The sequence below is a fragment of the Sinocyclocheilus grahami genome, unplaced genomic scaffold (genome assembly GCF_001515645.1).
Source record: "Sinocyclocheilus grahami isolate Dianchi unplaced genomic scaffold, SAMN03320097.WGS_v1.1 scaffold283.1, whole genome shotgun sequence".
Taxonomy (NCBI): Eukaryota; Metazoa; Chordata; class Actinopteri; order Cypriniformes; family Cyprinidae; genus Sinocyclocheilus; species Sinocyclocheilus grahami.
Genome location: NW_015505462.1, coordinates 305,178 through 325,955, shown reverse-complemented (window position 1 = coordinate 325,955; position 20,778 = coordinate 305,178). Strand labels below are relative to the sequence as shown.

At 36.9% G+C, this 20,778-nt stretch overlaps 2 protein-coding genes across 3 annotated transcripts in view; one reads left to right on the top strand and one right to left on the bottom strand.

The window, feature by feature from the left end:
- LOC107600375 (transmembrane and TPR repeat-containing protein 4-like) overlaps positions 1–4,350 on the bottom strand; it is a 12,940-nt gene extending 8,590 nt beyond the window's left edge. The window contains exons 1-8 of one of the 2 annotated variants that reach the window (XM_016292249.1): positions 3,921–4,350; positions 3,630–3,825; positions 2,978–3,093; positions 2,277–2,493; positions 1,481–1,565; positions 554–648; positions 312–404; positions 67–228 (exon numbers count right to left, since the gene is read on the bottom strand). In XM_016292249.1, coding sequence (XP_016147735.1) covers positions 67–228; positions 312–404; positions 554–648; positions 1,481–1,565; positions 2,277–2,493; positions 2,978–3,093; positions 3,630–3,791 — 930 coding nt within the window. In that variant the 5' untranslated portion in view covers positions 3,792–3,825; positions 3,921–4,350. Of the gene's footprint in view, positions 1–66; positions 229–311; positions 405–553; positions 649–1,480; positions 1,566–2,231; positions 2,494–2,977; positions 3,094–3,629; positions 3,826–3,920 lie in introns of both variants that reach the window. The other variant, XM_016292250.1, reaches the window with a different exon arrangement.
- Positions 4,351–6,046: 1,696 nt separating this feature from the next.
- LOC107600399 (phospholipase D1-like) overlaps positions 6,047–20,778 on the top strand; it is a 24,066-nt gene continuing 9,334 nt past the window's right edge. The window contains exons 1-16 of the mRNA XM_016292296.1: positions 6,047–6,326; positions 6,562–6,607; positions 7,432–7,597; positions 8,616–8,780; positions 9,841–9,971; positions 11,696–11,841; positions 12,142–12,256; positions 12,410–12,522; positions 12,827–12,976; positions 13,257–13,340; positions 13,869–13,950; positions 14,107–14,217; positions 15,754–15,963; positions 18,729–18,981; positions 19,579–19,707; positions 19,938–20,063. Of these exons, the coding sequence (XP_016147782.1) occupies positions 8,636–8,780; positions 9,841–9,971; positions 11,696–11,841; positions 12,142–12,256; positions 12,410–12,522; positions 12,827–12,976; positions 13,257–13,340; positions 13,869–13,950; positions 14,107–14,217; positions 15,754–15,963; positions 18,729–18,981; positions 19,579–19,707; positions 19,938–20,063 (1,795 nt within the window). The 5' untranslated portion in view covers positions 6,047–6,326; positions 6,562–6,607; positions 7,432–7,597; positions 8,616–8,635. The remainder of the gene's footprint in view (positions 6,327–6,561; positions 6,608–7,431; positions 7,598–8,615; positions 8,781–9,840; positions 9,972–11,695; positions 11,842–12,141; positions 12,257–12,409; positions 12,523–12,826; positions 12,977–13,256; positions 13,341–13,868; positions 13,951–14,106; positions 14,218–15,753; positions 15,964–18,728; positions 18,982–19,578; positions 19,708–19,937; positions 20,064–20,778) is intronic.

Sequence of the window (20,778 nt, the reverse complement as noted above, 5' to 3'; positions counted from 1 at the left end):
AAGAAAGAAGAAAACAAAAAACTTTAAAGGGGCCATTCAAAAACCCAGACTGAAAGGGCTGCTTACCCTCAAGATGACATTTTCAGCAAAGGATGCTGGGTTATCCACCTCAGTGAAAGATGGAGGCCCAGTTCCCATGATTCTCCACCTCGCGTACAAAAGAAAGGAACCGCCAAGAAAGAGAAGAGCCAGCCTCATAAGCAAACCGCTACTCACCAACCCACCAATCTGGGTGGAAAAAAAGAAAGTAGAAACCAAATCCAAAGATCGTTTGGGCCAAAAGAGTGACACCCTGTGAATAAGTCACTTACATCAGCTGACTTTCTCCTGGACAGCAGCCGGTGAGCGAGCTCATAAATATTCAGATTACAGACCATGAGAATATCAAAAGCAGCATTCACTCCCTTCCAGACACAGAAGAACAGGATATTTTATGGATGACTAAAGCTCTGTATTGTAAAAATAGGTGAGAGGTTATCTAACATATATATGCTTTTAGCATATTACTTTATTTGACCTGCAACTCTCTCAAATGATACATATTTTCACTCACCAAAACCGTAATGCCTTGCTCCTTGCAGAGCATGGCTACAGCACAAAGAAGAATGCTGCTAAATATCCACAACACAGAGAACTTTTTATCACCACCTACAGAGAGAAATTAATGAGTCTCTATATTAAACCATATGCTTGATACAAAGTAAAAGATAGTAAGAGATAAAGAGATTCTAACATGCAGTGTCTGTAAAGGATTTATTTACCAACTGTCATTATTTAACAACTGCCATTATTTATTCACATACAAACTTGCAAGACTTGCTTTCTTATCTATGCAGTTATAACAAATGAGTCCTCAAGCGAGATGAGAAGATTTTATGTCTTCAAGCAAGATAAGATTTTAAGCTGCAGCAAACAAAGCAACCATAAAAGTATCCTTAAAGAAGTCCATACAGTTTATGAACTAATCAGTATGATCTTTTCAATTACTTGGTGGATCCATTTTACAAAAATGGTCTGTGTGATTTGTTCACAAAATCAGTTTCAATGATCTGTCTGAATAGTTTAACAGTCCACTGGACATAAAATTATCATTGAAAATGAATAATGACTTAAATTCCTGTCCGTTTCTGACTCAAAGCTTTTGTAAGACTTCAGAAGACTTGCAATACAGTGGACAAGTTGAATGGACCGCTTATATGATGCTTTTATGCTGCTTTTGTTTCCTTTTTGGAATCCTGAAAACCTCAGTTCCCAAGCAAAGACTAAAAGAGCAACCAGTGCAATTTTCAAAATTTATCCTTTATGTTCCACAGATCATATGGATCAGATCAAAACCAAATCATATGGATTAATAAAGGCAGTAAATTATTGCAAATTTAAAGTTTTTAAAAATTATTTTGAAATTTTGTGGCACTAAATTTCATAGTGCCATAATAACATAATATGTATCAGAGTCTAGTGCTTTAGTTTATCAACTGACCTTGAAACGCTTTGCAGTAAACCATAAAAGAGAGCTGAAAAAAGAGGGCACACAACAAATCCGCTCTGCCAACAATGCCAGCCACCTACAAGACAGAGAGCCAACAGAGGAGATTATTCACAAGATCAATTCCAACTAAATACTTTTGGAGAGCTAAAGGACACCGTCTCATCAAGCATCATCCATCATCAAGCAGATCACGGCCATGAAATCCAGCCCAAGGTCATTCATTTTTTTAACAGCAGCTACACATTTTACACTTAAACAAATTAAATCCTGCTTGTACATTAAAGGCAAAAAAACAGGCAGCATAAAAATATCCTTCGCAGCCCTCTCGTCTGTGAAATTGCTTGTATTTCTGGCAGTGCCAAATTAACGATGAAGGCAGGAGGCAGCACTCATTACAGAACTGCAGTCGGCCCTGGCTGGAGTCCTGGGGCCACCTTCTTTGATTCATCCCGTAGGCCCAAGTCAGTGGTCTATCTGAACCGCACCCCCTCCAGGTCCAGGGCCGGTCTTTCTGAACCTGATTAAAGAGTAGTTACGGCAGACTCTACCGTGCTCGGACGCATCCATGGCAGGTCAGAGCGAGCGTTCGGTAGCTGTTAATAGCCACAGCTGACTGTAGAGCCCACCTATGTGATGCACACCAGCTGCGTGAAGCTTTCTTCTCCACGGGCCTTGTAATGTATATTTCATGCGACATCAATAAACATTGTGATATGGAGCATTGTAGTCAGAGATTGTTTACCGGGCAGAGACGGCCAGCTGAATCACGTCTTCCCACTCTACTTACACTTTCCGTGTGAACTGGATGTGCAGCAAAGAAGAGTGCAGCCAGGAAGGAAGCTTTTGGAGAAAGATTGAGTTTCACCCCTCTTCCATCGTGAACCAGGCCGCCAATTAATATTGCAAACACATCGATCATTAACACAGAAATAACACAGTGGAGGGCAATGTTGAGCACGTGGAAGCCAATCGGATGCAGTCCACCAGCCAAGAGGTAGTTGATCCTGGGAAAATAAGTAAAAGCCACAAATTGCAATGATTAAAACTAACTTTTGACTTGTGCAATGATCACAAAAGTTTTGTATATTTCTGAAACATAAAACAGCAGAGCTGCGATGGCATCACAGCATTGTAGAGTAACTTTTATGGTTGAGTTGGTCTAACGGGCCATTACTGATGCAAAACGATGTCATTCTCATTAGCAGCATGCAGGACATGAATTATGCCCCCTATATAGATTCCTCACAGTTGCAGTCAAATGCCAAAAACAATACTAAAAGGAGTTTGAAAAAAGGCAATATATGCATCCAATTTTAATGTCAATTATTGCAGCATTCGGTGAGGAAGCACTCGGGGGACCTCTTTTGATTTCCCACTGAGAATAAAATTACAAGTCCACACTATAAGCAGGTTGGACTATTACCTTGTGTTAATCATCAGTCACCCAGCAGCAATTGAAAGACTCTTTTGTCTTTATGGTGAACGTACCTGAAGGTCAGGACGGTCAGCGGCCGGTAGGATTTGTAACTGGAGTTGCTATTTAGGTTACTTCCCCAAAAGTCATTTTTCCAGATGTTACTCAGAGGAGTGTCAGGATTCAAATCCTACGAATTGTAGAAATCACATGGGTTTGCATTAAAAAATTTGCTATTTTATATATACATATATAGAGAGAGAGAGAGAGAGAGAGAGAGAACAACAGTCAATGCACAAAACTTAAGGCTATAATACAAAGGAAATCTGTTGAGACAATGTATATAAAGTAAACACTGCAAAAAGTCCTCAAATATTATACTATTAAGGTTGTGACATGTTTTGTGTTGAAATCACAACCGACCATTACAACAATATACATGTTTAAATGGATAGTTTATCCAAAAAAGAAATCCAATCATCATTTACACAAAGAGAATGTCAAAGCTGCTTTTTTCATACAATGAAACTGAATGTTGACTACGGCCACGGTCCCCATCCTCCATTGTCACTGTATGGAAAACTAAATGTACTGCATGTATGATTCATGGGTTTGAAATGACACGAAGGCAAATGATGTCAGAATTTAGATTTTAGGTAAACTATTACTTATATAATAAACAACTGAACAAATAAATCAATTAATAACCAGGGTTGAGGGTGACACCTTGTTATTGATGATGGCTTCTGAATCATCAAAGACAAAGTCCCCATCATAGCTGTTTATGAAACAGATCAGGGCAACAAAGGCAGTGACCAGCCGGGAGTGCAAGGGTCCCAGTTTTGGCAGGGGGATGTGATGATCCCAGTAAGGCTCAGAAAGCAGCATCTTTCATGTGGTTTCTGTTCATTCTGACCCACCACTGTGATGCAGAACAATGAAAGCAAGTGGAAGGTAAAATAGCAAACTAACACTCCAAAAATAAGAAGCGAAGATGGGCGCATGGACTGAACATACCTACTGTATGCATTAGAAAAGACAGCGTGACATCTCAGCACAGTTGCATGCTTTGCTGCATGGCTGTACACACAGATGCAGGCGATGCATAGCAACCAGCTGTCAAAGCGAGCAAAGGATACGAAACCATTCACACTTTCTACGTTGTCTGCTCGCGCGAGAATGACGATCGTCAAAACATGATCCACAAATAATAATGGTATAAACGTGCACTGACGTCAATAAATGTCTGCCCGCCGAAGAGGACGATTTACAATATGTCGAAGACGAGCAATACAAGTTTAAATCACCGGTGTCAAATAAATACGATGCAGATATCGCTAAACCACACGAATGTGAAGATAAAGGCTTAATACGTGGCTAAACGATGGCTGATCCCTGTATGAGCCTCTCGCTTGTACTTCCTGCTAGCGCGCGGAGAAGAATAGACTGTGTGACGTCACGTGACCTGAGCCAGCCAAGTGGCTATCATGCGAGGACTCACACAAACAAATGAATGCTGCACAGTAGACGGCTACATGACATGAAATGTCACGCAGTGAAACAGAGCGATATTGTATGTTACTTCATCTAAAATGGATTAAGACCCAGACATTTTTGGCCAAAAAGTAAATGAATAAAATAAAAGAGAAAGAACATTAAAACTAGACAAAATGTCTAGATATATCATATTAAACACTGATTAATAATTTTTCTCAATATGCATAATGTAAATGCTAATTATATGTCAACTTTATATAAACATCTGAGCCCAAATCAACAGCATAGAGTGACATGGTGGAACAGCATGTATGTGATCCAACAATCCAAACTGAAGGAGTGGATAAATGAAATGTCACAGTGCACCCTAACATTTCTCTGTCTGGCAAATAGCCATTCAAAGGGTGAAATGATCAACATTATTGAAGGGGCGGCTGTAAGTAACCAAACTACATGCATCCACACCAAGAGGTTTCACTATAAAGTGTACTATTGGGAGGAATAAAGGACTATAAAGTACTATTAAAGGAATAGGTCACCCAAATATGAAAATTTGCTGAAAATGTACTTACCCTCAGGCTATCCAAGATGCAGTGTGTTTCTTCATCGTAACTGAGTAATCAGAGTCCAAACAGACTTGACTCTAGTCCATCAATTAACATCTTAAGTGAAGTGAAAAGCTGCATGTTTGTAAGAAACAAATCCATCATTAAGGCACATCATCATTAATATGTTTCCTCTAGTGAAAAAGTCTGTCTCCTGTCGCCCACCAACATATTTGTTTACATCTTTGTTTAGATTTGATCTGTGCACATTTCTATTCTAATTCAGACAAGACACATTTTCACTGGAGAAAGCAATATTATGGATAGAAGAGTCGTATTTTAGCTGGGAGCAATGGTTTAAAGTTAAAAACCTCTTAATTATGGATTTGATTATTGCACACAGCTTTTCACTTCACAAGACCTTAATTGATTGGCGCCATGTGGATTACTTAAAGATTACTGTGATGTTTTTATCAGCTGTTTGGACTCTCATTCTGACGGCACCCATTCACTGCTGAGGATCCTTTGGTGAGCAAGTGATGTAATGCTAAATTTCTCCAAATCTGATGAAAAACTAATTCTTGCATGGCCTGAGGGTGAGTGCATTTTCAGCTAATTTTAATTTTAGGGTGAACTATTCCTTTAAGAACCATATGCAATATAACAATGTAACCATGTGAGTCATACAATCAGATTTCAAACCTATGAAAATTGTGTTGCATTGTATATCTAAACACAGTTTTATTTGCATATTTGACTTTATAATTGGATAAAGGCCACAAACTTAGGCTTAATCTTGAGTAACGTGCAGTTTTATATTGTTCATCCTGTTGTGTTTACCTATAAAATACACCCTGAACACACAAGCTCTGAGGTAGTTTAGATTTCAGGTACAATAGTGACAGCGTGTCATAATGATGATTGTCTCTCATTTTGAACCGCTGACACATCACTACTCACTCAGCAACACAAATACCACTGTGGCCAGTCCTCCACCAGTCCCCATCTCATGAGGGATGACATCACAGAGATTAGCTGTAGCTGTCTGACCCCTGGTACAGACATTTCAAACACTCGCACCAGTGGCAGAGCTTTGCACTATCAATAGAGGCTTTGAGCGTGCAGTGAAACCGTTCCCTTGTTCCCCTATGGTGTGATGATACATTGTAAGAGCCGTGGATGGAACTGTCCAGTCATATTGCTGACATATTTCAAAGAGGGTAACAACCCTGAAACTCCTCAAGTTAACAGAAATCAGTTATCTGAGTTACCACAGAGATTAAGACTGAGTTTAGAAGCAGAGTAGTGACAACCTGTTGCAATCTCCTGTCTCTTAGGAGAGTCAGGAGAAGTGTTCTTCCTCCATGGGCTTCAAAATGAGGTAAGAACTATCTATATTTTCTTAGTTTGCCTTCTTGCTGTTCCCAGCTCCGATCTTTTCCCCTCTTCCAGCTTAGTAATTCACTTTAATGAAAGAATGTGTAGTTATAGCGGTGATTGATTTAGTCTGATGCAGAACATTTGCACAATAATATTGCCTCTGTCCTGTTTGTACTGTCATAGACTCACATTAAGACTAATTACTCCACAAACTAATAACCTTATTTACATTGCAGTTGTCACACACATGATTATCATGAACAATTTGCGGCCTAAATAAAGGTATGAATTTGGATCCCACACAGATCCAATCAAATCCAGTAAACTCGTTGTCCTGTGTGTTTCTCATATCAAGAGTATTGCGTACTTTACAGCAGCTTTATTAACTGAATGACCACATAGAGGCACAAAGATTTGGGTGCAAACCTCATATTATGAAAATACTGTCTTTTAATTGTTAACATTTTGAGCAGACAATAACAGAGTGTCATTCTCTGTTGATCTCAGACCGAATGAATGATTGTGTTGATTAAAAGTAAGTTTAGCTGTTGGTATTGAGGAATTTATCAATTCAATTTAAGTTTATTTGTATAGCGCTTTTCACAATACAAATCGCTGCAAAGCAGCTTTACAGAAAATTAAATCTGCGTCCCAAATGACGCACTATACACTATGCCCTCATACACTATGTACTTATGTACTATGTACTCAACCATGTATAGTATGAATTATATAAATTTATTTTGTCATTCATAATCTGAGTCTGATAACCCCTCCCAAATCAGACTAAAGTTTTTTTTTTAACAGTGAGCAATGCCAGTATTTAATAGATGTATTACAATTAACAAATATATCACTAAAGATCAACTGTTTGTGGAGCATTAAAAAAATTATAGGTGTCTAAAATCCATTACAACATATATTATAATGACATTATTAAAACAATATAATTTAAAAAGTTATGTTAAAATATTTTAATAATAGTAATATAATAATAATAAAAATATTTTTATATTAGCATTTAGCATATTGAAATTGAAAATGAGTTGTCTCATAAGACTGGCATCAAGATAAATGTAATGATTTGTCTGTAATACCTGTTCTAGGTAAAGGAGTAACACCTTTGCCCGCTGCCCACATTTATCTTGCCAATGTTAAGGTCCTTTTGGGAGAGGAAATCACAAGTGTGTTTGACTCGGCCCCCTCCTTGCAGCCGGTGGCCCCTTGCCGTGGCCATTAGGAAGATTCTCAGTCTTACTGGAGCAATGACAGGTGAAATGAAGCACAAAATACTCTCTGTGTTTGTTTTTTGCGTTCTCTTTCGCTTAGACACAAATTGGAATGAAAAAAAAGGATAAATATTCATAAGTAAAATTTTGAAGTAGGCATAAAATAAGTACAATGAAATGTAAATAAATTATACACACACACACATAAAACATTATTTACATTTAATTTATTCAGTACATTTTTCTTAAAAAGTAAATCAAAAGTAACAGATTTGGTGCAATGTTATGCATATTAAAATAAAAAAATTAAAAAAAAATGTAAAATAAATTAATGCACTCTCACATAACACAGGTGTTTTCGCCAACAATCATAAAGTTAATAAAATGCGTTTCTTGCATTGTTTAGTTGCAGAAAAGGTTTGTGGCCCATGACATTGCGTGATATCCTGCCATTTCCTCACTTTCATGCCATTTGACCCTGACCTTTCCTTTCTTTCATCATTACATGTACCGTCAGATTGCAAAAAAATCAATGTCTGTCACCCTTTCTGGGATCACAAGACATTACATCCCCATGTTCTTTGATGACTTGTCTGTCACTTTGCATTTGGGCCATTGGCTCTGGAGCCGGTCAGGAGAGAGGGGAGGAGCCCCTCATTAACAGATTTCCCCCTCATATAAATACCAAAGTGCTGCAACCAGCCAACTGATCTTAAATCCATATTTCATGCATTTCGCATATGGGGGGAATTATCAGTGACCGAAAAAAATCAGAACGTGTGGTATTTATGCGTATTTAGCAGACAAAACACTGAAATGCAGCTAAATGATTTGAAGGGGTGTCTGCATTAAGTAGAATAAATATGTATTGTGTTTAAATTATCTTATAGACAGCAAAACTGATGCATCAAAACTAAGCAATTTTTTTTAAATAACTAATAAAGTTCACAAAATATTGCATAAAGTATTGTATTATCATCACAAAAACAATATATACTGTAATTTGTCATGCATTGTTGTATTTGTGTTCTGTGATGAAATAGTTTTCTTTGTTTTTGTAGATGAAAGTCTTTAAGTGAAAATGTCTCTGAGGGGCCGTCAGGGGCCTCCTAAACTGGAGCGACTGGAGTCAGTCATGAGCCAGTTCTCTGGCAGCTTGGACCAAGATGACCTACAAGACGACCCAGAGGAGCTGGACTTAAGTGGCCATACTGACCTCTGTGGAGGTAAACTGCACAGTACTGTGTCCTCGCTTTCATCCGTGACCTCACAGGACAGCTGACCTCACAGAAGGAAAGTGTCATACGCCTCTATATTGGACTTTGAGATGCTGAGACAGTGTAGTGCAATGGAAACACAGTCTTTGCACAGCTGATACTCAATACTGACTGCAACTCTTTTATACAAGTTACTGTTAGAAAAAAAAAAATCTGATAAATATAAGTTGATCAGTAACTGTAAATTAAAATTTGACCCCAAAAATTACTGAGTGAATTTAGACGAAATATGCAAACCTATTGCTTGCATCTTTTTACCCATTCTGGCATAATTAAAGTTTTTGATTAATGTTGTTTATTGAATTTCGGTGTTTATTTAATGTTTATTGCTAGACGAATTCAAGTTTTGTATATACTGTATTTAAACATGTCACAGATTGTGGTAACAGTGTTGCAAAAATTGCAAACCTCATATAAAATAAATAGAAAATCCAGCTCATATAATATTTATTTTGACCTCCTGAGGCTGACGATCAATTTTTTGTCCTGAATGTTAAGCACCTCACTGACTATATGAAGAAAAGGTTTCAGGCTCTATGTTGTACCCTGTTCACAGAAAGTGCAACTCATGCTTAAGTGCAACTTAAAGCAGTGCGTGTCCATTGATATTTCCAGGAACAAATATGTTAATTTCAGCAGGTAAAAGCACATACTTACTAAAATCATTATCTGATGCAGAGCAGATTTAGCCTTGAGAAACTTCAGAGCACACAGCATACTATACACCTCCAGCTGGAGTCTTCAATCGCTATCCTGCTGACAGTCAAATGGAGCCTTCAAAACTTCAAAAGATGAAAAGCCAAACAAACTTTTTCTAAAAAAAAAAAGCTGTACTTTTAGATTGCTAAGATGCTATCAACTATTTTAAAATACAAGGCCACCATGAGTCTGAATGATTACTACAACATCAAGGTGTGTGTCAATGTTTTCTCACCTGGATCATGTGATTATCCCTTGAGATATAATCACTACAGTGAGCCTAACATTTCAATATTATGATTGTTTTCAGAACCAAGGAACATATCCTTTCAAGCAATATACAACTTTCTTCCATTCAAGTCCCTGGATGGTGTCATATTTCTCGAAGAAGTGCCAATCCTAGTACAAGTGACAGAGGTGGAGCGATTCACGTCTACAAGGGTAATAAAAATAAAAGCACTATAAGTGAATCACTTGCACCTTTCTTGGTAACACTTTATAATAGCTTTCATTGATAAATTATTAACAATATTATATAATGCTTAACAGCTCATTAGTTATTATACATTCAAATATCTAGAAATATGAGATAATGTGCTTGTTGATGTTTACTAATATACTTATTAAACATTACCTAATGATTAACAGACCATTATTTATTGTAAATTAAAATGCTTACAAATGTCATTAAACTTCATATGATCATACACTTTAAAAAAAATATTCCAATGGTTTTGACAGATGGTTTACAATGAGTAAAAGCTTCATTAATAAATCATTAACAAACATTATATAATGCTTAATGGATCATTAGTTAATGCATACAAATGTCAAACTTTTAATTCATATGATCATGCACTTTTTAAAAATCTACAAATGATTTGAATGGAAATTATACAATGATTAAAAGCTTATTTGTTAATGTACTTTTGAATGCTAACAAATGTCATTAAACTTCAGTTCACATATTACCTAATGCTCTTTTTTTCCCCCACTTCACAAAACTATTCATGTTAGCATATTATTCATTAACTCATAATCACTCTGTAAAGGTCATATTTTTGGTCTTCGTTTATTGTGTAGACTTCTGCTACTTTAAATCATTTATTGATTATTTGTTCATGTTTTTGCAGTACCCAATCTAAAGTGGAAACTATATATCTTTTGGAAATGTTTATAAACATTTACTAATCATTTAGTACCTTTATGAGTAGTCAACTTGATGGCAAAATGTCTCCCAAATCACCTGAATTCACCCTGTTTACCCATATTTACAAATAATGTATTAATCATCTGCTCATGTTTTTGCAGTACCCAATGTAAAGTTCAAACTATTCATCATCTTTAAATGTTTACAAACGTTTACTAATCATTAGTATCTTTATGGGCATTGGACTCTTAGCTGCTGTAACAAGGTTTGTGTAAAGGGTGGTTTGTTAAGTTTAGCTAAACACTGACATTACACAAACTGTAATATGGGTGCCATACATGCTTTTATTGCCTCAACACTTATATTAGTACACTACTTTATAACATTAAATAGGGTACTCCTTGAATCATACATCAACAGGAGAAAACAAATAATTTTTTCAAGAAAATACTTTATTTGTTTATTTATCAAAACAATGTAATATCAACAGATTGAACTGTGTTCCCTTATAGTAAACAAACTGACCCCTGTACACTTCTGACCCCTAACCAACCCTTAAACCTACCCATACCACAAACCTGTCCCTAATCTTACCCTTATCACACCTCAATAACAGCCAAAGTGTTGAATCATTATATAACATCTGTTAAAGTCATTTGTAGATTTTCAAGAAGTGCATGATTATACGAATTTGAAATCATATCATATGAAAGTCATATTGAAGATCATATGAATGTTCAATGACATTTGTAAGCATTTTAATTTACATGAAATAATGACCTGTTAATGATTGGGTAATTTTTTTAATAAATGTATTAATAAACATTAACAATCCCATTATACCACATTTCTAGCTATTATATATATTAACAAATGATCTGCAAAGAATTATCTAATGTTTGTTCATTATTTATTAATGAGAGTTATTATAAAGTGTTACCGTACCATGTCTCATAATTAGATATGTGTAAAAACATTCAATCAGTTCTTGTTTCTTGAAATGATCCATTCAAAGGTGCTGAATCCCAACCTGTATACAATAGAGTTGAGCCATGGAGATTTCAAGTGGAAAATCAAGCGTCGTTTTAAGCACTTCCAGGCACTTCATCAGGAGCTGCTCAAATTCAGGGCCCTCTTAAAAATCCCCCTGCCAGGCCGAATGTAAGATGTGCTGGACTAATTTCATCTCTATATGCATACATTCTCTCACAAACATGCCACAAGTCTTGAAAACACAATTCACCCCATTGCTTTTTGAGTGTTTTCATTTTTCAATTGGGTGTACTCAATTTGTCCCAGATGTATTCTCGTTAGCGCCCCCGAACCCTACGAAAAACCCTTTTCTCAGCCTCGCTGCACTGTTACTTCTCAGTTAATCAAATCAGAGGTGCTTTCATGGACACACGACCCCAATCTTATGAATGATTAAATATTGACAGTTAGGTTTCCTCTTTTTGACAGTCACTCAGTCAAAAGGTCATTCAAAGGCCGTAAACTGATTCATGGAGAACACATCCCAGCATTACCACGACGACCTGATGCCCTCGTCAAGGAGGAGCAGCTCATCAGCAGAAAAGTTACATCTATTATTTTCAGTTCACTCTTTATTGCTATACTATATACACATACGTAAATATAAATATATATATGAATAATTTATGCTACAATTGATGTCATTATATTTAAACATGTTTATTTCAGTTTTTCAATCTTCATTTTGTTCAAACAGCTGCAACTTGAGGACTTTCTGAGGAATATATTGAAAAAGCCTTTATACAGGACACATCCTGCAACAGTAAGTCACAGCTCAAATATTTTTCCTTGTCCGTGCCCTTACAAAAAGTACTGTTGCAGTACCATGTGATGGTAATACAATGGCATTACTGAATGATCAAAGAGCATTAAAGAATAGTTTTATTATCATGTTACCATGCCCAAAATAGCATAATACTATGGTACTTTCTGTGTATAATGAGAATATAATGACTGTATAAACAATTTTTACTCACAAATTTTACTAATATCATCTATCTGTGCAGTATTATTGTCTAGCAATAGCCCTAGCAGTAAAAAAAAAATAAAAGCATTTTATTTATTTTTGCAATGACAAAAACACGTATTAAATCAGCATTTTTGTTTTGGACAGGGCACTTACTATCAAGTGCTCCACATATAGGCAGGCTCATTGGTGGGGGCACTCCATAGATGAGTTTTCTCAAATATTTGGACAGGACTTTCTGAGGGAAAACCGCCATGGGTCTTTCACACCTGTTAGAGAAAACACTACATCAAAATGGTGAGAAATTATGCTGCCACATTAATTATTTAAATATATTATGATACTCCAATGAAAACAATAAAATACATAATTCATTATTTCTAAATATATTTAAATTGGACAATATTTTTGATTTAATTTAAAGTATTACAGTAATCTCAGAAATTCAGCTAGTCCCTCATTCTTTGTTCTTTTTATGTCGACATTTGAGCAACACTTACCAGAACATTTTCTGTTAAATCTCTGTGAAGTTCCCTGACACAGTTCTTAAATGAAGCGCCCTGTGCTACTTTTGAAGGTTTGTCAACGCAGCTGGATACTTTGATGCCATAGCTGATGCCCTGGAAGAAGCAAAGGAGGAAATCTTCATCACAGCCTGGTGGTACAGATTAAAATCAGTTTCAATTACTCCCCATGTGCCTAGCTTTTACAATTCTGTGAGAGCTTATGTCGCACCTTTTAATGCACCATTTTCCATTGCTATTTTTTGTGACGGCAATGTGATTTGAGATGTTTTACAAAAGGAGAAGAATATATAAATGGTTTTGTAGTTGGCTAATTTGCTCATTGGCTAATCATTTTAACAATACCCACTGAACCAAACAAGTATATATTTTAAAGGAATAGTTAAATAACAACTGAAATTTCTGTCATTATTTACTCACCCTGTTGTTCTAAACTGTGTGACTTTCTTTCTGTGGAGGAGAATTTTGAAAAGATTGCCCAGGATGTTCTTTAAAAATTCACCTTTTGTTTTTGGTAGAATAAAAAGAGCCATACATGTTTGGAACAACATGAGGCTGAATGAATTGCGACATAAATCCATTTTTGGGTGAACTATCCCTTTAATATAACAGAAATAAAGAATGAAAGTTGTCAGAGCATTGATTGGGTTTGATATGGCCCTCAGGTTAAGCCCAGAAATCTTCCTCAAACGACCAGTAGTAGACGGGAACATGTGGAGATTAGACCATGTCCTCAAGCGGAAAGCAGTGAGTCTGAACACCTGCTCAAATCTGGACTTCAGCCAGTTTAATTTTACATCTCACACATCCATATATTATGTTGCACCTCGCAGTTCACCCAGTTCTTTTTGGTGTTCCCAGTCCAAAAGTTGTTTAACAATATTTTGTCTTTTGTCAACTCAGCAAGAAGGAGTGAAGATATTTGTCCTGCTCTTCAAAGAAGTCGAGGTAGTGATGGGTCTCAACAGCGAGTACACGAAGAAGACCCTGATGGGACTTCACCCTAACATCAGGGTGAGTCGATCAGTATGTCAAACATTGTCAAAAGCAGAATCTTGCCCAGAAATGTCAGTATTACAGAGGGGACCTGCCTCTCCAAATCAGCTTTTCACTCTTACGTCTACTCATATCTCTCCAAGAACTAAGGTTCAATCAAAACAAATCATAGAAAGCACGAGAGTGCCCAGCGTGCCCACTACCTCCGGACACAAGCATAGCATGTTACTTAGATCATGTTTGGACACTGCCAAAATTCTCTGTAGTAGAATGAGGGGGATCGCTGTGTTGGGAACCCTACGGATCGTGTCTGGAGATGGTCAGGTTCTTCCTTGCCGATCTTCTCCAAAAGAGCCTGAGGCTGCAAGTCTGCTTTCTCCCCTGGTGCCACAGAGCTTCTGTGGCACCATAGCACTGCAGTATTCATCACCGTATCACCCCAGGCCGGTGTGTGATTGACGTGCTGTCACATTATCTTATTGGAGTGCTGGTTGAGTCTAGGCAGAGGAGTGACACTGGGAAGTGGCTTGGGATCCACACCCCAAGGATGTGTGCGGCAAAGCAGCTGGGTGGAGGTATTCCTGGGCCCTGCTGGTGTAGAAACACCTGCCAGGGGCGGCGTCCTCCAGAGGCTTCGCCATAGCTGGTGGAGACGCAGCTGTTTCACGCAAAGGTTGACACCATCTACATTGTGGTGTTATTTTTGGCCAATGGTCCACTGTATTTCTTTAACTGATATTTGGGATATTTGATCAATTGGCAAAAGAGTTTGTCAAATTGGGTCTTGTAAAATCTTTCAGGTTATCCTCATATTCATATGTTCTGGTTGTATATTGCATATTTTGGCACATGTAATATTTTATTTAGGTATTTCATATACCGTTCGAAAGTTTGGGGTCGGAATGATTTTTAAAATGTATTTGCAAGAAGTCTCTTTTGCTCATCAAGTCTGCATTTATTTGATCAAACAGTTAAAACCATAATATTGTGAACTATTGTTACAAATTAAAAGTACTGTTTTCTATTTTAATATATTTTAAGATGTAATTTCTTCCTGTGATGGCAAAGCTGGATTTCAGCGGCCGTTACTTCAGTCTTCAGTGTCACATGATCCTTCAGAAATCAGTCTAATATATGCTTAATTGGTGCTCAAGAAACATTTATTATTATTATCAACATTGAAAACAGCTGTGCTGCGAAATATGTGGAAACCCCGATGCATTTGTTTTCATGATTCTTTAATGAAATAAAGTTCAAAAGAGCAGCATTTATTTGAAATAGAAATCTTTTGTAACATTGTAAATGTCTTTACTGTCACTTTTGTTTAATTTAAAGCATCCTTGCTAAATAAAAGTATTCATTTCTTGTGGGAACTGCAGTGTATAAATAGTATATTGTGCACAACAAACATACAAGAAACAGTGTGACAACTGTAAAATTATGATATTCTTAACAGAACCTCAGTCTTCATTATTCTTAAGTAAATAATTGCCCAATGTCTTGTGCAGTTGAGAAAAGGAAACTGACGAGCTGCCCATCTCTATTGACTGACAGGTCATCCGACACCCTGATCACATGCCCTCCACAGCATTGCTCTGGGCTCACCATGAGAAGTTGGTAGTGATTGACCAGTCACTCGCTTTCCTGGGAGGGATTGACCTGGCCTATGGAAGATGGGACGATTCCCAACACCGACTGACTGATGTGGGAAGTGTGAGAAGAAGCCCTCAGCACAGTCCTGCTCTATCCCCCAGCCTCACTCATGTAAGACCACCACTATTACTCTATAGGCAAGCATCACCATTACTATACTACATACAATCGTTCTCTCATAACCCATTCTGCTCCATCACTATGGATCAGAAGTTTGTTTTTTATTTATTTATTTATACATTTTTTAAGTCTCTTATGTTCACCAAGGCTGCATTTATTTGATTAAAATACAGTACAAATAGTTCTATTATCAAATATTATTACAATTTAAAATAACTTTTCTATTTTAATAATAAATTTAATACATTTATAATGTATTTTTTTAACTCTTATTTATTCCTGTGATGGCAAAACTGATTTTCAGCTGCTATTACTCCATCACATGATCCTTCTAATATGCTGATTTGGTGCACACTAAACATTTCTTAATATTATCAGTGTTGAAAACAGTTGTGCTTTGTTTTCTATTTTAATAATAAATTTAATACATTTATAATGTATTTTTTTTAACTCTTATTTATTCCTGTGATGGCAAAACTGATTTTCAGCTGCTATTACTCCATCACATGATCCTTCTAATATGCTGATTTGGTGCACACTAAACATTTCTTAATATTATCAGTGTTGAAAACAGTTGTGCTTTCCAAGATTAATTTGTTGGATTCTATTAGGAATAACAATAAAATTAGAAAAAGAAAATCCTTGTTATTTTTTAGGGATTTATATACAGAGAGAGGGCAAATCAGAAATAGATGGTATCACTTCTTCTCTATTGGCACAGAGGCGTAAGTGAATTGGACAGGAATAAACTTCTTGTAAATGTGACCCATTGAGAGTGATAGCCCACAGTGGCCCCTCAATGTTTTTCAACATGCCATACATATTGCCAGCTGGGTTTTTCTGATATTTGTCAAAGACCTCAGTGGGGGAAGTCGAAACACACCTGACAGATGCCTGCTAAAACCTCCTCTGAACATGTGTGCCTCTGAACATGTAACTTTCAATCAGAACTGAAAATTACATCTTCTGTTTAAAGCTACTCATTAAAATGTAATGTAAATTCATCTGTAGGACCGCTGCATATTTATTTGTGTGTTATGTTATGAAGTAATTGTATTGATCTGTGATTCATACTTGAAAGCATTGACAGCTAACCTAAATTAAAATTGTAGTGATTTATATTTTGTAGCCGTTCTAACAATGGTGCTCATAAAGGACTGGTCCAGACTGCATTTCAGTTGTATGCTTACTGGGATTGATTTTGTGGCGGGTAATTCAGGGCCTCTGCCTTCTTATTCTTTTCTTTTTCCAACGAGCAAACGTAAAATTGCAATTACGGAGCATCTGGGGCACCCTTGAAGGGCCTGTGGTTGATAATTCCAGTCCTTCTCGCTGGGCCTTTCCTTCCCCCCTGAGAGCTACATTAAATATAAAGGGCCTGCATGGATGAGTGAGTCAACAAATGACTGGGGCTACTAAATGGGAGCTTGATTTCGTCTGTATGCCACCTCTCCCGGCCTGCTGCCTACCTGCCTGCCATTGTGTCATTAAATATGGATCTGAGCTTTTAAATAAACATGATTTGAACCCAGATGAAGGCACTTATTGCATTTACTAAGGGGCTTCTCTTAGCATGCTTGAGTGACTGTATCTATCAATGCGGGGCTCCTCAACTGTAAAATCTTTGCTAATATACATGAAACTGTTACAGCTGTTGGTCTAACCTTTCAAAACGTCTCCTAAGGAGCACAGTGATATTTGCACTTAATAAAATTATGCCCACCAGGAGAATAGTGCTCTGACATTTGCCATTTGTCAAGTCGAGGGCACTATGATCCCCCATGAGCCATTAACTCGCACACATCAGAGGGCATTTTACCCTCGTTCAGACTGGAGTGACTTACACTATCGTTTAAGTCATATCTTCCCTGGGCTGAAGCTGCACGGGTGGCCATTACCGTTCTCCCTGCATACTGCATGCTGACAGCTAGCCTGGCGCTTTAGCCATATAGTTAACATGGAAGTTTTCGTTGTTAAATGAGTGAGAGTTCAGAATAAAGACTCCATTTAAAAATATATAAAATAAAATACTAGACAGTGTAGACAGAATCAAGACAGACAGACATCCCATGTTGCATACAATATATGTGAGTGTTTTTAAAATAGTATACCAAAGGTGCCCAGAGGGTAATATTTGTGGTGGAGAATCAGTGTTGCCACAATAATGGAAAAACTAGAAATATATGATATATAGGAATGGATAATTAATAAAATGTGATAGATAGATAGATAGATAGATAGATAGATAGATAGATAGATAGATAGATAGATAGATAGATAGATAGATAGATAGATAGATAGAAACTATTAATGAAAGTAATGTATGTGTGGGTTAAGTTCATGGATAAGGGATAGTTCACCCAAAAATGGAATATTCAGTCATCATTTACAAAAGAAGATTGTAACAAAGCAGTTTTGGTGGCCAATGACTTCCATTATATGGACAAAAACACAGGCATTTTTCAAAATATCTTCATGTTCCATAGAAGAAATAAAGACACACAGGTTTGGAACAAAATGAGGGTGAATAAATAATGAGTGAACTATCTCTTTAAGCTTTAAAATGTTTTAATGGATTTTTTTCTAAAGCAGTTATTTAAATATATGAACTTAGTATTATTTTTTTAATGAATTTTTGATAATCAGCAAAGTACATACTTTTATTGCATACTATAATTATTGGTATGCAGCTATTAGCTTCAAAGCTTATTAAATAACAAAAGTGTTGCCTATATGTGTTCATTTTTGTCCTGTAGCAGTCAGTTGCCACGGTGGAGGAGGGTGAGGACATGAAGTTTAACGTGGTGGTAGAAGAAATTCAGACTGAAGAAGGAGGAGCAGGGAAAGCAGGAGATTCAGGCTCAGTGGAGGATCCAGGGGAGATCTGTGCGAGCTTAATTTTGCCCTTAGTGGAGGAACAGGGAGAAAACAACCTTAACCTGCCCACAGGAAGACTGCTAAGAACCCCCTCAGAGAAAAGTCACCACAGCTCTGATGAAACAGAGTCCAGTAAGAGGAATTCAACAAAATAAATGTGACATCAGACTCCAGGTTATAGAGATATGATTCTATTTTATATACTTCCCTTTTACTGTTTGAAACTTACATAATCTTGATTAATTTTATTTTATTTTATTTTGCTAGCTAGCTAGCATTTTTAAATTTGTAAAACTTATCTTGAGAAACTTTTCGGTTTGGTGCAGATAGTGGTGCAAAAATTACATTCATTACCTTTGAGTGTGCAAATACCATTGGTAACACTTTAGTATAGGGACCAATTCTCACTATTAACTAGTTGCTTACTAGCATGCCTATTATTAATATATTGGCTGTTTATTAGTACTTATAAAGCACATATTCTGCATGGCCATATTCTACATCCCTAATCCTACCCAATACCTAAACTTAACAACTACCTTACTATTAATAAGCAGCAAATTAGGAGTTTGAGGCAAAAGTCATAGTTAATGGTTTGTTAATAGCGAGAATTTGACCTTAAAATAAAGTGTGACCATTAAGTGTCCAGTAATAAAAGTTTGACATGGATATAACAAATGCATTGCTGTTACATAACAGAAGCTGTGTTTGTGTGTGTTCTGTGTGTAGAACATTACAGTAGGTATAGTCTTAATTCCAGGACACCTCTCACTCGGGAATGTTACACCAAGAGCCTTTCTCTGCTTTCCAGCGATTCGTACTCTCTCGGCCAGCATCACTCTCTCCCCCTGCCTTACGGTTAGTACTCACATACAACCAAACACATCTGTGTGCCATGCATATATTGATACTTAAATCCAGTGTCTATAAATTTATACACACACAACTAAACCTTATTCACCGAAGCTGGCATTGAACTAATCAGTCTTTATAAGTTGATATACAGTATATATGAATTGTTATATCATAACAGTTTCTCTGTGTAAGGCATTTTATTTATTTATTTATTTTCTGTTGATCTGTTCTAGAGACTAGTTCGCTAAGAAGTTACATAGGCAGTACTGAACTTTGTGGAGAGACTCGTTTCTGGCATGGCAAAGACTACTGCAATTTCATCCTCAAAGACTGGGTCAAACTCAACAAGCCTTTTGATGGTACGGAACAGTTCAATTATACCCCAGATGAAGCATATCTGCAATATCACAACCCACAGCCACAGCCAAAATATCTTCTTTTTTAAATGTTTTTCTGAAACGGTAGCGCTTTAGGCTTTAAGACAAAAACAAACTAGCAAACAAGACAAACAAAAATTACAACTACGCAAATTCTTAAGTTAAAGGGGGCATAACACACACAGTTTCACCCAATCTCATGTTAATCTTGAGTACCTAGAGTAGTACTGCATCCTTCATATCTCCAAAAAGTCTTTAGTTTGATCATATTTATAAACGAAAGATACAACTTTACGATTCTCTCTGGAAAAAGCCAAGCTCCTGGAGGCGCGCCGTGGGCGGAGCTAAAGAGTGATGAGCACTTGGGCGCTGAATGTCAGGATGAAGCGCGTTGATGGGCGCGATCTCGCTCTCACTCTGGTCATTGCGTGTGCGGGCGCGCTCTTCCAGGAGAAATGCCCATCTAAGGAGTTCCACCCTTGTCTACGTCATGAAGAGCCACGATCGAAAAAAACTCTCCGAAACTTGTACGAATTTTTGGCACAGAAATACTCCGTCATACGTCCGAATTGTTTTTTTAAACTTTGTCCATGCTTAGCATGAGAATCCAGCTCTTTAACAGTGTAAACAACTCTGAATGCATGAAACAGCATTGTACACCCCCCTCCCCCCCCCACATCTTAGATATAAAAAACAG